Here is a 15133-nt window from a genome sequence, read left to right as displayed (position 1 = left end):
CCCAAGAAGGCCCTTTCCTATGGAGCAAGAAAATCTGACTTGGACTGTGCCCAGCTACCCCTGCTTAACCCTCCCCTCACCTGGGGCAGCCCAGCCCCGGGCTGGCACGTGCCCGAACACCAGGACTGCACAGAGGACACAGGCTGCCCTGGTTCAGTGAGGGGCTGCTCTTGGCTGGGAAGGAAACAGGAGGCAATCAGCATCGGCAGCGCCCTGCACAGCGGAGGGGCCGGTGGGTCAGGATGCTGTCTGCATGGCTGTCTCTAGCATGGACGCAGCGAGTCCCACCGCAGTGAGGCTGTCCGCAGCGCTGGGTACTGGAGCCCCCAGGCATTCAGCACGGGGCTCAGGTGTGAGATCTGCTTGGGGCAGCCTGTAATGGCTCCTGCCAGCTCTGCCAGGTTACCTCTTGGCCCCCAGCATCCCGCTCTGGCCTCTGGGCGCATCTCAGCGGGAGGAGCCCAGTGACTCTCATGAGGACATTCAGGAGTCTCCCACAGGGAGCCATGGCCAGGCCATCCCCATCCTCTGCCTTGCGTGCTGGGGGTTGCCTAGCTGGGAGCCACTCAGCCCCCCTTGGGCTTCTCTGGTTCCTGCCCGCCTGCCCCACCAGCGCTGGAACCTGGTGCTGTGCAAGCCCCCCAACTCCACTGGGTAAAATGATCTACCTCCCCACCCACACACCCCAGACCCCTGGCAGGCTGGGCACTGCCAGCCACAAATCTCCCCAGCTCCCATCTGTGTCCTCAGCACCCACCGCCCCGGCAGCTCTGACACTCCAGAGCCTGGGCTCCAGCACCAGCCTCTTTGCCTCCTGGAGCGGTGCCGAAGGAGCTGCCTGGCTGCACTTAACCCTCCACAACCTGCTCTCCCGCACGGTGACCAGGACAGTATCAGCCAAGAGGGGTCTCTCCAACTATACCTTCCAGCACCTCCGCCCCGGCACCCCGTACCACCTGGGGGTGAGCGCCGCCGCTGGGCCGTACTGGGCAGCGGGGCCCAATGCCACCGCCTGGACATGTGAGTACAGCTCTCCAGGGACAGGGGAGGGGGCATAAGAACATAAGAGTAGCCAGAGTGGGTCGGACCAAATCTTCATCTAGCCCAGTATCCTGTCTACTGACAGTGGCCAGTGCCAGGTGCCCCAGAGGGAATGTACAGAACAGGGAATCATCAAGTAATCCATCCCCTGTCTCCCATTCCCAGCTTCTGGCAAACAGAGGCTAGGGACACCATCCCTGTCCATCCTGGCTAATAGCCATTGATCGACCTGTCCTCCATGAACTTATCTAGTTCTTTTTTGAATCCTGTTATAGTCTTGGCCGTCACAACATCCTCTGGCAAGGAGTTCCACAGACTGACTGTGCGTTGTGTGAAAAAATACTTACTTTTGTTTGTTTTAAACCTGCTGCCTGTGAATTTCATTTGGGGACCCCCAGTTCATGTGTTATGAGAAGGAGTAAATAACACTTTCTGGTTTACTTTCTCCACACCAGTCGTGATTTTGTAGACCTCAATCATAACCCCTCGTAGTCATCTCTTTTCCAAGCTGAAAAGTCCCACTCTTATTAATCTCTCCTCATACGGAAGCCGTTCCAGACCCCTAATCATTTTTGTTGCCCTTTTCTGAACCTTTTCCAATTCCAATATATCTTTTTTGAGATGGGGCGACCACATCTCCACGCAGTATTCAAGATGGATTTATATAGAGGCAATATGATAATTTTCTGTTTCATTATCTATCCCTTTCTTAATGAGGCCCAATATTCTGTTCGCTTTTTTGACTGCTGCTGCACATTGAGTGGATGTTTTCAGAGAACTCTCCATAATGACTCCAAGATCTCTTTCTTGAGTGGTGACAGCTAATTTAGACCCCTGGTGATGCAGCATCTGCCTTATGCCATGGCCCGTCATTGTGGAGCAGGGACAGCTCAGGAGCCAGACAGCAGCATGGCCAGCTCCTGCGATGGTGCTTTTTCTGAAAGCCCTGGCTCCTGGAGTCAGGTGATGACGTTAGACTATTGGCTTCTGTTTTTAAAAAGAGTCCGTTTCCAGCCCTCGTGATTGGGGAGCAGAGCCTGAGACTATGAACCCTTGATGCTCAGGTCAGACAGTGGAGAGAGGAAGAGGGAGAATGAATCATTTGAAAACATCCCATGGCTTGTTTTTAAGGCAACCCTATGATTTTTGGTGCCCCACTGCTGATTTGTGAGATTACAGATATTCCTGCACCCTCTTTTCAACTAACTATCCAGGTAGCTACATCTCGGAAAAATGCTTCTTGTTAATTGTGGTGCAGTTATTTTTGGGAGCTGTGCATCTCATCAGCTGCCTGCTTACTGCCATAGAGCGTCTCTGACTAGACTTATTCTCTGATGCAGCTGCTGCCTAGAGATTAACGAAATGTTACATGGTGCCAAAACATTCAAGGCCTGTTCCGAATTGGGAGTTAGTTTCAAGGACAGGCCCTGAATCAAAGAATGAAACAGTAGCAAGAACAGGATAAGATGAAGCTGGGGAGAATTTAGGTTGACAATCCAGATTGGTGAACTCACAATGAGCTCTATGAGGCTGTGGGCTTGTCTCCCAGGGGAGCGGGGTGCGGGTGCCATTACTTGGGACAGTTAAACTGAGTCTGGTATAACACGGTGTAAGGAACAGCTCTGCTCTGGCCTGTGTGAGAGGGAAGGATTAGCTGATCTCAGTCTTCTCCGTCTCCTACATCTCTAATTCATGCTTCTGTCTCTTCTGGGGGAACTCTCTTTGGGGCAGAGGCTGGGGAGGGCAGGACAGAGATGTGGGGCAAGGGTGGCACTGCCTGCTCTAGCCACTGCAGTCACTGACTTCTCCCTGAAAAGGAGACGGCTTCTGCCCTGGGTGAGTGGATGAGGCTGTCTGGGGGCAGCGTGTGCCTGGGGGTTCTTTTTAGGAGATATTTGAGCTGCTGGGCACTGACCCTCCACCCTATGTTCTCCTCCCTCCCAGACCCCCTGAGCCCAGCCAACCTGACCCTGAGCATCACTGGGGAGGCTGGCTCATTGCAGGCTCGCTGGATCCCACCCGCTGGAGAGAGGGACCATTATCTGGTGACCTTGCTTCAGGGAGCGAGCAGAGCCCTGGCCAGGAACGTGTCTGTGGGAGGAGACAGCGCTCACGTCAGCTTCCACGGGCTGAGTCCTGGGAACCAGTACTCGGTACGAGTGACAGCCGTGGCTGGGCCTCACAGGGCACCTTCTCCCAGTGCCGCCGCCTGGACACGTAAGCAGCGATCCCGTGCTCGCGACCCGAAGGCACTGGGGGGTCAGGGAGGCCAGGACAATGGCCTGCGCCTTGACCCCTCGCTGCTATTGGGCTGGGGTGTTAGAGGTCCCAGTGGGTAAGCCTGGCCCATGCGTGGCTCTGGGGTGGGCAATGTCACTGGAAGGTCCTCGAGGAGGGAGGGCCGGGCTGCCTGGCTGGGCATGCTGTTGTCACTGGGGTCACTCCTGGGTGACTGTGCTGAATAAGGATCTGAGAGAGGAGTTCTGATATATCAGCTGACCTGACACAAGGTCACCTGGCCATTGATGAAGTGGTTGGTGCTCAGGATTGGCAAGCTTTGTGAGCCTGCTTCTTGCTGTCACCAGAAACCAGAGCCTGGGGCCTGGCCTGGAGAGCAGTGCCAGAGGGCGACACAGGGCCAGGCTTTGCACAGCACAGCCCTCACCCTGAATGGGCCGCGAAGACAGAGCTTCCCCGTTGGGGTCACCCTGGCTCTGTGGCTAACAAAAGGTCCTCTATCTCCAGGGCCATCAGTCCTGCCTCTCTCCACAGTGCTGAAGTGCCTTTAAATGAGTGACAGGGCATCAGAGTGATGCCCCCAGCTGCCCCCAGAGTTCCATACGGCTGTGCCCGCAATCTCACGCGTGGAGCAGCCCCTGGGTGCTGCACGGGGAGGGGCCCCTGGCTGCCCCCGTGCAGCGTGGTTCTGAGTGTACTGACAACACGGCGCTCTTTCGGCCTTTCAGAGCCATTAGCACCGCCTGGCGTGAGCCTCTCCAGCCAGGGGAGCACCTCCACCCTGCATGCCCGTTGGACGGAGGTGGCCGGAGCTGGGTACGTGGTGGCGTTGTACTCACTGGAGCCCCCTGCGCTGGTGAAGAATAGCTCCGAAGTGGGAGGTGTCACCAACCTCACCTACGAGGGGCTGAGCCCGGGGACCCGCTACGCCTTTGTGGTCAGCGCGGTGGCTGGGCCTTACATCTCCCCACCCCTGCGCGTCACCAACTGGACATGTGAGTGCCACCGGTGCCCGCCACGGGGGCTGACAGGGATGGAGATGGAGCCAGGGGCACACGCGAGTTCCCAGTGGGCTTCTCAGCCGCTCGTCCTGGTGATGTCACAGATCAGTGCTTGTGACATCCCTGGTGCATCTTTTGTGGCCTCACTGACTAGAACAGCAGAAGGATCAGAAGGACCCTGGGGTTTAGTGACACCTGGAACCCATGGGTCAGCCCAATCCAGCGTCTGGACTAGCCCACAGGATCAGAGCATAGGTCTGTCTAGCCCAGGCCCCTGCCATGCTGCATCAAGCCATAGGCCCCTTTTACTAAGCTATCTCCCCTCTGCTGCACCTGATTGGGCCATGTGTCCACCTGGTCCGTTATCCACCTACCTCCTGCCTTAGATTGGACCACAGGTCTCGACTGAGTCCAGTGTCCACCCCCCACCACACCAGTTCAGGCTGTCAGCCCAGCCAGCTGGCCTCTCCTTCTTACCGCACTAGATCAGACTGTCAGTCCTTTATCCCACCTCCTGCAGGGACCCGCACTTGGCACTTCATTGGAAAGCGAAACTCCCCAAAATGCACGTAAATCACGGTGCCCTGCTGGCTCTGAGTGGAGGGTCGGCAGGTGACCCGCTAGGCCCTCAGCAGGGGGCCTGACGGCTGAGGTTTGTTTGCCCTGAGAATATGGGGCAGGATTCTCCCCCGGTCCCCTGTGGCTGTGGACCCTGCTGTGGCAGTAACGGGCACAGGGGAGGGTGTTCCAGGCCAGGCAAGTCTGGGACCATGGCAGAGCCCATGGGAGGCTCTAGCAGTCTGCTCCCGATCCATTGCCCGGCTTTGACTCCAGTCCCTTTTTTCCCCTAGATCCTTCGCCTGTGGAAGAGCTGAGCCTCAGCAACGAGGGACAAAGCACCTCCTTGCACGCCTCTTGGAAAGGAGCTGCTGCCGGCAGCGTAACTTACAGCGGTGTCCTCCTCGAAGCCAAGTCGCAGGCGTGGCTCAGGAATGTGACCCTGGGGGAGAGCTGCACTAACGTCACCTTCCAGGGGCTGAGCCCCGGGCGTCAGTACACCCTGGAGATGGCTGCCGTGGCTGGAGCTTACAGGTCACCCGTGCGGACGGCCACGGACTGGACATGTGAGTGGGGACCGCTCTCCCAGACCTGCCTGTCTCCTGAGCTGGCTGTAGCGTGGGCAGTTTAGGCTCCAGAGGAATGGAGAAGAGTGACAGCCGGGGGTCTAGAGACGACAGTGTAGCGATGGGCGCTTTGGGAATGCTGGAGCTGAGAAGGTGGCTGGTTGGCTGGCTGGTCAGAGACATGTGAATGAAGGTGGCTAGCCAGGAGGAATCTGAGGGCCCAGTCCAGCCTTGGTGTAAGCAGAGGAGACTCCAGTGCAATTGGTGGAGTTAAACCAAGACGAAAGGTAGCCCCAAATGGGCCTGATTCTCCCCTCCCTTTCCCTTGTGTGTCCTGCCCACTTGTGCAAAATGAGTGCCAACCCCTTGGGATGCCCAGTGTTTGACACTCCCTTTGCACAGGTGTAAATGACACCCAGGGTGCCAGGCAGAATCCAGTGGGGCCTGGAGTCTGGTTCTGGTTTAGATCCACCCCTATTCCCAGGCCAAGTTTCCGTAGGTCCCATGGTACTTTGTGTTGACACATGTGCAGCATTCCTCTGCACACGAGCTTGATGCCCCTGAAATCCCTCCCATCACATGTGGGTGTTTCACCCGAGCAGTGAGATCCGGTAGTTTTGCCCTGTCTCCACGCACGTGGAGGTGTTTCTGGCTTCCCGCCTGTAGGCCGCGCTCTCAGTAGAAGGCATTCCGTTTGGGGTTACAGGAACTCCCAACTCTCGCTGGCAAACATTTTAAAAGCGGTGAGGCGGGTGCCAGCTTCAGGCGTGAGGACGCCGCTCCGTGCAGTGATGTTGCTCATATGTGGTGCAAGATTGCTCGATCCCGCCGGCATATCATTGGTGCTTAGCAGAAGGCTGGCTATTTGTGGGGCCTGGCTGGGCAGATTATTTGAGACAAATGCAGCTGGAATCCCAGTCCCCTACCTGCACTGTGACCTTTTAGGACTGTGGTTCATAAAAAATTATTTTATTAGTGGGGCTTTTCTATGGTGCCCATCACCAGAATATCTGGGTACTTCCCTACCATCAGGTTCAGCCTCCCAGCACCCCCGTGAGCAAGGGAGGTGTTATACCCATTTTACGGATGGAGGCGCACCAAGGCTGGCTGACAGGTTCGCACCATGGCAGAGATGGGAATAGAACCCACATCTCCTGCCCCCCGACCCCATGTCTAAACCCCCAGCCCAGCCTTTCTCCCTCAAGAACCACAGCTCCAGCTCCAGGGCCCCCATCCCACTCTCTGCATCTCATTCCCCCACATCCATGGTACGGTAGCTATTATCCTCTTACCCACCTCTTTCTTTCAGACCCTTTGGCCCCATCTGATGTGACCCTGACCAGTAAAAGACACGTCCTGGGTCTCTCTGCCGCCTGGCACAGGGCTTCCGGGGACAGAGACCGGTTCCTCCTCCACCTCTACAGCAAGGAACTCTTGGTGCAACAGAATGTCTCAGTGGGGCCAGACACTCAGAACTTCACTTTCCTGGGGCTTCTCCCCGGGATCCAGTACTTCATGGAGGTGACGGCCCTGGCGGGACCCTACAGAGCCTCGGCACCATCTGCCATGGCGTGGACATGTGAGTAGGGGCTGCGGTCTCCTGCAGATTCTGGGTCTGTCCACAGTGCAATCAGAGGTGTGGCTGCAGCATGTGTAGACGTAGCTTTGATCTAGTTGGCACCAATAACAAGGATTCTCTGCTCCTTGAGGTCTTCAAACTACAATTTGAGGACTTCAATAGCACAGATATAGGTGTGAGGTCTTTTTTAGGAGTGGTGGGTGAAATTCTGTGGCCTGCATTGTGCAGGAGGTCAGACTAGATGATCATAATGGTCCCTTCTGGCCTAAATATCTATGAATCTATGAATCTATGAACAATAGCAGTGAAGCTGCGGCAGCATGGGCAGGTGTCATGTTCCTGGACCAGATGTGGACTGGCTACGAGCCTGCTTATAGACACCAGATGTGTTCAGCATAAGATCCTTTAATGCTCTGCCCGCTATGGCTGAGTTTAGCTTTAAATAAGATATTTTACACACAGTATAACGGCATACACCGAACAGTATAACACAGTTTAGCATTCCATTACATCTCCCCCTTTAAGTTCTGCATTCCTACCATTTACAGTATTCACAATGTCACAATTTGGGGAAGGCGGAAAATGCCTTTTTCCTTGTTTAGCTTCGGTCCAGACTGACTGATTAGGCTTAGGACTTTGTTGAGGGTTTTGTTGTTCTTCCATCGAAGATCCATATAATCAGAATATCGTCCATGAAAATTACAACTCTATTTGTATTCGTTAACGGTTCTGCCATCTTTCTTTGGAAAATTTTATGGGGCACTGGCAATCCCAAAAGGTAACCTTTGAAAGCAAAACCATCCAAATGGTGTGATGAATGTAGTCATTTTAGCACTTTCTTTGGCTAAAGGAATTTGCCAGAATCTGCTTGAGGCATCCAGCTTGGAGAATACTGTTGCTCCTTTCACTTTGGGGAGGAAGTCATCCAGTGTTGGGCGGAAAGATTGTTTCTCTCACAACTGCTTCATTAAGTCTTTTAAGAACCACACAGATTAATATTTTTCCATTTTTCTTTATAACCGGTACCATTAAGGGATACTATGCTGCTGGCTCAGAGATTTTCTTAATTATGCCAATCCGCTCCATTCTCTTTAACTCAGTTTCCACACTATAAAGTAATGGGATAGGAATGCTTTGAGGTGTATGTACACTATATGGTTCAGTATTGTCTTGTTAGGTTATTTGTACTGGATTTCCTCTCAAAAGTCCAGTATCACCAAATATTCTATTGAGTTCTTCCACCTTTCTCATTAGGCCCATCGTGGTGCCATGCTGCAGCTGAGAAGGCTGTTGGTCTGTGGTCTTTTGGTCACATACAATCTGAATGCCCAGCTTTTGTCTTTGTAAGTTGTTTCTGTGGTGAACTAGCCCATGCAGTTCAAAGAATACATCCAGGGTTAGTAAGAGCTGTGTCAGGTGACTTTAGCTCTGGGAGGGGTTGAAGGTGGTTGTAAGTACCTTCTGAGATATGAGTATCACATCAGTAGCTGAGTCAGTTTTAAAGTCAAGAGTCTTGCCGAGAATATTCAGTTTCACTCTCCAGGCAGGTTCTATGTCATCACAAGTGATAGATTACAGAAACAATGGCTTTTGATTGTCTGCAATATGAGTCAACTCCCTGACTGCTTTGTTGCAGCAAACAGCTGCAAAATGTCCATATTTCATGCATTTATTACATTTATACATTACATTTATTACCGCATGCCTCTGGCTGGACATACATCATCTCTTGGGATATGATTTTTTTCCCACACCTTGTGCATGTAGGCTGGAATTTGTCCTTCTTAGCCTGGAAGTTCTCTCTTCTTGCCTCAGGGATTTTATGATAATGACTTTTAACACCCAAGTGTCTGTTTACAGTTTCTAAGCTGGTTTCAGGACTTTCAAGTTGTCAGTTTCGCTATACAAAATATTTTCATGTTTTGCATTCCCCAAATCAGTTTTCAGTCAATATTTGCAGAGCTCTTATAAAATAGTCAACATTTTCCCATTTCTTGAATTCTCTGGTGAAAACATGCTCTTCCATAAACCACATTTCTCTGAGGTATAAAGTATGCATCAAACATAGCCAGAACCTTTTCATAGTCATCTTTGTGACTGTCTTTAGTAAAGTCAAAGGATTTAAAGATATGCTCTACCTGCTTCCCCGTGAAGAAATTAAAGCAGATACCTGTATATCTTCAGTTCCTTTGTGCAGCTTGTTTGCAATTTGAAATCTTGCAAAATACTGCTTCCAGACTGTCCTTTGGGAAGGTTTGTGAAAGCTGCAGTTCTCTGGAGCATTGAAGAGTGGCATGCTGATAATATCCTGCAACCTTTGTTGCTGTTTTCCTTCTTTTATTTGCTGTTAGTTTACTTTTGACACCATGTCATGCTTCTGTACCAGATATGGACTGGTTAGGGAGTTTGCTTCTACACCAGATAGGTTCATCATAAGATGTTTTAATGCTCTGTCTGCTGAGGTAAGCTTTAAATAAGGTGTTTTACACTACATTTTACATGTAGTGGCTGAGCAGTGCAATATGCTTTAGCATTCTATTGCACTGGGTATGTACTGGGGCAGGTAGCCTGCACTGCCATGGCCGCACTGCTATCAGTATCCGAGCTAGCTGGGTACGTCTGCCCATGCTGTGGTTTTTCCTCCTGACTGTGGTGTAGGTATCCCCTTTGTCTCTGCTTCCAGCATTTGCAATGATACGACCGCTAGCAGCAGATATCTCCAATGGCTGGTGATGGGGCACTAGATGGGGAGGGCTCTGAGTTACTAAAGAGGATTCTTTCCCAGGTGTCTGGCTTCTGGGTCTTGCCCACATGCTCAGGGTCTAACTGATCACCATATTTGGGGTCGGGAAGGAATTTCCCCCCAGCTCAGATTGGCAGAGACCCTGGGTGTTTTTCAACTTCCTCTGCAGCATGGGGCATGAGTCACTTGCAGGTTTAAGCTAGCATCAGTGGTGGATTGTCTGTAACTTAAAGTCTTTAAACCATGATTTGAGGATGTCAGTAACTCAGCCAGAGGCTAGGGGTCCATAGCAGGAGCGGGTGGGGGAGGTTCTGTGGCCTGAAACATGCAGGAGGTGAGACTAGATGATCATGATGGCCCCTTCTGGCTTTAAAGTCTGTGAGTCTGTGATGCAGAGGCTGCTAGGCCAAAGCGGATAGCTGAAGAGGAGTTCAGCAAGAGCCATGAGTGCTCAGTGCTGCTGGAAATCGTTGGGTGCCTAATATGGGTTTAGGGGCCTGGCATTAGCCTCAGTGCCTGGGATGGCTTTGAGGGCGCTGCCTGCCAGTTCCAGCATCCACAGGTGGAACTGGGGTCCTAGCTTGGACATGGGAGCTCACGCTGTAACAGGCGTGAAGGGAGCGGAGAAACTGTAAGAGGAGGGGAGGCAGCTTCCGGGGCCAGCTGTGTCTGCCCGTCGCTCTCATTGCGGGGGTGCTGGGCTGAGAGTTGTCTGCCCTCAGTGGCAATGCCAGCCCCATGTGTAGCCCTGGAAGCACACAAGGCACCTCAGAGCACATGTGTCACTGTGTAGCTGTGCCCCAAACAGCTTGGGTAACGCACTGGCAAAGTGCATTCTGTGTCCCCCGCTGCAGGCTGGCCTGCTAGATAAAAGCCTGCTTTTGCTGCTGCCCATGAATGGAGCATCTCCTTTTACCCAGGTGGCTTGTGCTGCAGAGAGGAAGATCCTGGGTTCACAGTCTAGGACTCATCAAAAGGTTCTGTGGTGCCCATCACCACAGTATCTGGGCACCTGCCATACGGATGAATTCAGGCTCCCAGCACCCCCATGAGCTGTGGCCGTTTTTCTTCTCTTCCCCCATCTAACGCATCTTCCTGCCTTTGTTTCCCCTCCCCAGACCCTGTGTCGCTGGCCAACGTGAGTGTGACACGTGGGCTGAGCCCCTGGGAGCTGCACGTGGGCTGGATGGAGTCAGGCATGGAGGGAGATCACTGGGTGCAGCTCTACGCGGATGAGTCTCTGTCCATCATCAGGAACGTGTCCGTACGGCGTGGAGCTGCTCACGTCAACTTGGACGGCCTGGTGCCCGGGGCGCGGTACTGGGTGGAGATCGTCTCGCAGGCCGGACCCCACCGCACCTCCTCACAGACAGCTATTGGCTACACAGGTATAGCATGGGCCCGGCGGCATGGGTGTAGCAACTCCTGCTCTTAGCTCTGGAGGTCCCTGGTTCAGTCCCCTCTGTGTCAGCCCAGAGGGCGGCCGTCATGCTGGGGCTTCCACAGGGCACTGCTTTGGGGTACACAGACTGACTGACTCAGGCTGCCCCCGCTCATCCATATCAACCCTGGGCAGAATCCCGGGGATCTCAGCCAGGCCTCTGATCCAAACTGAACCCCTGCTTGTGGGCTGGTTTGGGTCAAGGAAGTGCCTCCCAAGTCCCCTTTACCTTTGAGGCTGGGCTCAGCAGACCCGACCCCTCCGATACTTAGCGCTCCCCTGGGGGCACATAGTGCCCTAGAGCATGCCAGTCTCCGGGAGATGGTGCTAGCAGGTACCTGGCTGCAGGGGAACGGCACTTGGGTTATTGTCTGTCACTGATTTCTGTATCAGATCCACTCAGTTTCACAAGCAAATGGTTTTTGTTTTCTCCTAACAGCCAGCCCTGCCCACTCCGCCTGGGATCTCAGAGTCAAGCTGGGTTCTTTCCATCTCATGCCTCCCCCCCCAGTAACCAGGAGCCTGTTGATGAGTGTACAGGATTATGTCTCTGTTGCAGGTTACACCTATAACTTCCTCACCTGGGTCCAAGTTCCTGAGCATGGAGGAAAGAGGCCGGCTTGACTCTCAGCTCCCAGGCTGAGTGTGACGGGCTGGCCGTTAGAGCACGGCACGGCAGGAAAGGGGGTCTTTCTGCCCTAATCCCAGGCCCTTGCTGCCCAGGAAGGTGTCAGAGAATGGGGTCCTCTGGCCCTTACCCCAGTCAGACACGTGCTATTACCCTGGGCCGTCACTGTCACCGCACAGCCACATGGAACGGGGTGAGGAGGCGAGATCTCGAGCATCCACCGTGCCTTAGTCTGGCTGTGAAGTGCCTGGGGCATTGGCTCTCCTACTCTTGCTCTAAGGACACAGGGCACGTGCCGTGTTTGCCCCTGCGGGCCCCCATGACGCTCTTTCTCCCTGCTAGCCCCTCTGACGCCGCTGTCCCCAGCCGTGACCAACGGGGGCAGCACCTCCACTCTGGCGGTGCGCTGGGAGGCCCCCGCTGGACAGAGAGACGGCTACCTGGTCAGCGTGGATGAGGAGGGCTCCCTGGCAGCCAGGAGATGCCTGAATGTGGGGAAGGGCAACACCAGCGTCTCCCTGGCGGGGCTGGCCCCGGGATCTTGCTACCACGTTGGAATCGCCGCTCTTGCTGGACCCTACAGCTCCGACCCCCAGAATGTCACTGGCTGCACAGGTGAGAGCCCTGCCGGCTCTGCTGCTGGCCCGCCGGGCTGTGGGCTCCCAGGTCTCAGTCTGGCTCAGAGGGCAGAAGAGCCGGGAGCACTGGAGAGGTGATGGCATGAGAGAGGGGGGTGCCCCGGTGCAGGGCTGGAGGTGTTGTCCTGCCAGAGGTGCCATGCTTTGGCACCATGTATAAAAAGATGATTGCCAGTTCAGATTTCTGTAGGAACAATTGCTGTCTGCCTCCATCCCCCGCCCCTTCAACTGAACAGGGCCCTTCCTCACGTCCTGAGCTGTTGCTCTTGGCTGTTGCAGGGTGTCCCGTAGTCCCCGGGCGATGCTCTGGGTCTGCTCCCTATGAAGCCAAGCAGGGCTCTGCGGGAGCCTCCTCTCTGCGAGCAGCCTGTCTGCAGGACACACAGCTCACACAGCTTCCACCTTCCTGGGGCTGACCTCGGAGCATTCAGCATCCTCTGCCCCTCCGTGCGCTTCCCACAGCGAGTCCGCCCAGGCGGGGTCCTGGGGAAGCCAGAGGGTCCTGCCCCCCAACTTCGCAGTCAGACGTGACTCTCAGCCAGCCAGTAAAACAGAAGGTTTATTAGATGACAGGAACATGGTCTAACACAGAGCTTGTAGGTGCAGAGAACAGGACCCCTCAGCCGGGTCCATTTTGGGGGGCAGTGAGCCAGACAACCACATCTGCCCTTCACTCCATGTCCCAGCCAGCCCCAAACTGACTCCCCCTCCAGCCCCTCCTCCTCTGGGCTTTCCCCTTTCCCGGGCCAAGAGGCCACCTGATTCCTTTGTTCTCCAACCCTTTAGCTCTCACCTTGCGGGGTGGCGGGGGAAGGGCCCAGGCCATCAGTTGCCAGGAAACAGGGTGTCGGCCATTCTCTGTGTCCAGACCCCGGCCCACACCTGCCCTCTAGGGCTCTGCAAGGATCGTATCCCATCACCTAGATACTTAAGAACTGCCCTAGGGGAAACTGAGGCACCCCCACAATGTTCAGAGGAAACATTAAGAACAGTCCCGCTTTGTCACAAAGGGGTGTCAGGCTCCTCCTCAGATGTGGCTGCACGTCAGCGATGGGATTTTCCCTTCACTTGTGGCTCCCTCTTGCCCTGACTCCTGCCTCTCGGCCTTTTCCCTGCAGTCCCAGCTCCTCCTGCCAACGTGAGCCTCACCAACTCAGGCAGCTCCTCGGTGCTGCGCGCTGCCTGGGACGAGCCCCCTGGGGGCAGGGGCCATTACCGGGTTATTCTGTACAGCCTGGTGCCCTGGGGCAGGGAGACAGCTCAGACCCTGGGACCCAACGCCCGGAACGTCACCTGGACTCGCTTGGCAGCGGGCCGCAGATTCGCTGCGCAAGTCACTGCTGTGAAAGGTCCCTACGAATCCTCCTCTGTCAACGTCACCCAATGGACGTGTGAGTGTGACGGGCTCAGGATCAACCCCCCAGCTCTGACCCTATGCCCCCCTCTGCCCTACTCAGAGCCTGGCTCCGTCTCCCCAGTTCTGATCCTACACCTCTAGAGACCCCTCTGCCCCTGGGGAACAGCCCCCAGCTCATCCCCACGCTCCCCTCTGCCCAGCGCCACTGCAGCATCCCTGCCTTTGGCCCCTGGGTGCCAGGCCCCACTCTGACCCTGCTATCCCTGGGAGCCAGTCCCTCCCTCCAGGCCCTGACCCCCACACCTCCTCCCTTACCCGGCTGCAGGTCCCAGGTGTGCTGCCCTCTGTGCTGCACAGGCAGGCAGCCCCCTTGGAGCTGCCGTGGGACCAGCTTGGTCCCTGGTGTCTGTGTTGCGTGCTGCTCTCGGGGGATGCAAGCTGGAGACCAGTGCTTGGTAGCGCCCCCACCTGCTGGATGAGAGGAGGCTGCCTGCTGGGGTGGGCTGTGCCCCTGGCAAGGGGGGGTGGGGCAGAAGCTGTGGTTGCTTCTGCCAGCGGAGGCTGACTGTGTCTCCCCTTCTTTTCCAGACCCCCTGGCTCCTGCCAACCTCACCCTGGCCAGCCCCTCTGCCTCCGCCCTTCAGGTCTCCTGGACGGGGGCGGAGGGGGGAGGAGAGGGCTACACCGTGGATCTATACGATGCCTCCTCCGGCAGGCACGTCGACCACATCTTGGTCCCCTGGGGCGCTAGGAACCACACCTTCCAGAGCCTGACCCCGGGCACCCGCTACAGCGTGGGAGTGAGCACCACGGCAGGGCCTTACCACTCCAGCACCCGCAACCTCACCCACTGGACACGTGAGTGCCCCACCCTGCAGCCAGGGACCCCTTGGCTCTCCTGGCACAGGCTTGGCTTGGGGAGACCCATCTCCGCCCGGAGTCGTGTCCCGAATGGTGTCTAGGGCCTGTCCTGGGTGCCACTTCCACTCCATCTGCCCGTGTGCAATTGGGACCTGGGGGATGCCACCCAATCCTGCCTGGTACTGGGAGGGCACCTCCACAAGGAGGTCAGCCATTGGGAGCAGTACGTATATTGCCAGTGTTTTCCTAAGGCCTTCCCCCTGGATCCTGGCAGGGCAGGGCACGGGGACTGCTTTACCAGCCCTACAGCTCTGTCCCTGCTCCCCTCCTGCACTGTGCCTGGACAGCGGGATCGTGCCCAACATGCCAGAGGGGTGTCGGGGGCAGCCTGCCTTCCCTGCCTGCACCCCATGCTCTGGGCGGTGAGTTCCCGATACCTTGGATCGGGACTGGAGTTGTGTGGGGGATGGGCCAGCCCTTTA

The 15133-nt window shown here is 55.5% G+C and overlaps 1 protein-coding gene across 1 annotated transcript in view; it reads left to right on the top strand.

Annotated features, from left to right (window-relative positions):
• The window catches only part of LOC125625181 (receptor-type tyrosine-protein phosphatase V-like), a 55266-nt gene that overhangs the window by 8333 nt on the left and 31800 nt on the right, over nt 1–15133 (top strand). Inside the window, exons 5-13 of the mRNA XM_048826925.2 lie at nt 751–1020; nt 2986–3258; nt 4008–4274; nt 5132–5404; nt 6714–6983; nt 10845–11114; nt 12138–12410; nt 13552–13824; nt 14379–14648. Of these exons, the coding sequence (XP_048682882.2) occupies nt 751–1020; nt 2986–3258; nt 4008–4274; nt 5132–5404; nt 6714–6983; nt 10845–11114; nt 12138–12410; nt 13552–13824; nt 14379–14648 (2439 nt within the window). The remainder of the gene's footprint in view (nt 1–750; nt 1021–2985; nt 3259–4007; nt 4275–5131; nt 5405–6713; nt 6984–10844; nt 11115–12137; nt 12411–13551; nt 13825–14378; nt 14649–15133) is intronic.

The sequence above is a fragment of the Caretta caretta genome, chromosome 21 (assembly GCF_965140235.1).
Source record: "Caretta caretta isolate rCarCar2 chromosome 21, rCarCar1.hap1, whole genome shotgun sequence".
Lineage (NCBI taxonomy): Eukaryota > Metazoa > Chordata > Testudines > Cheloniidae > Caretta > Caretta caretta.
The sequence above is the reverse complement of the archived record's forward strand: the minus strand, read 5'-3'. Positions and strand labels throughout refer to the sequence as shown.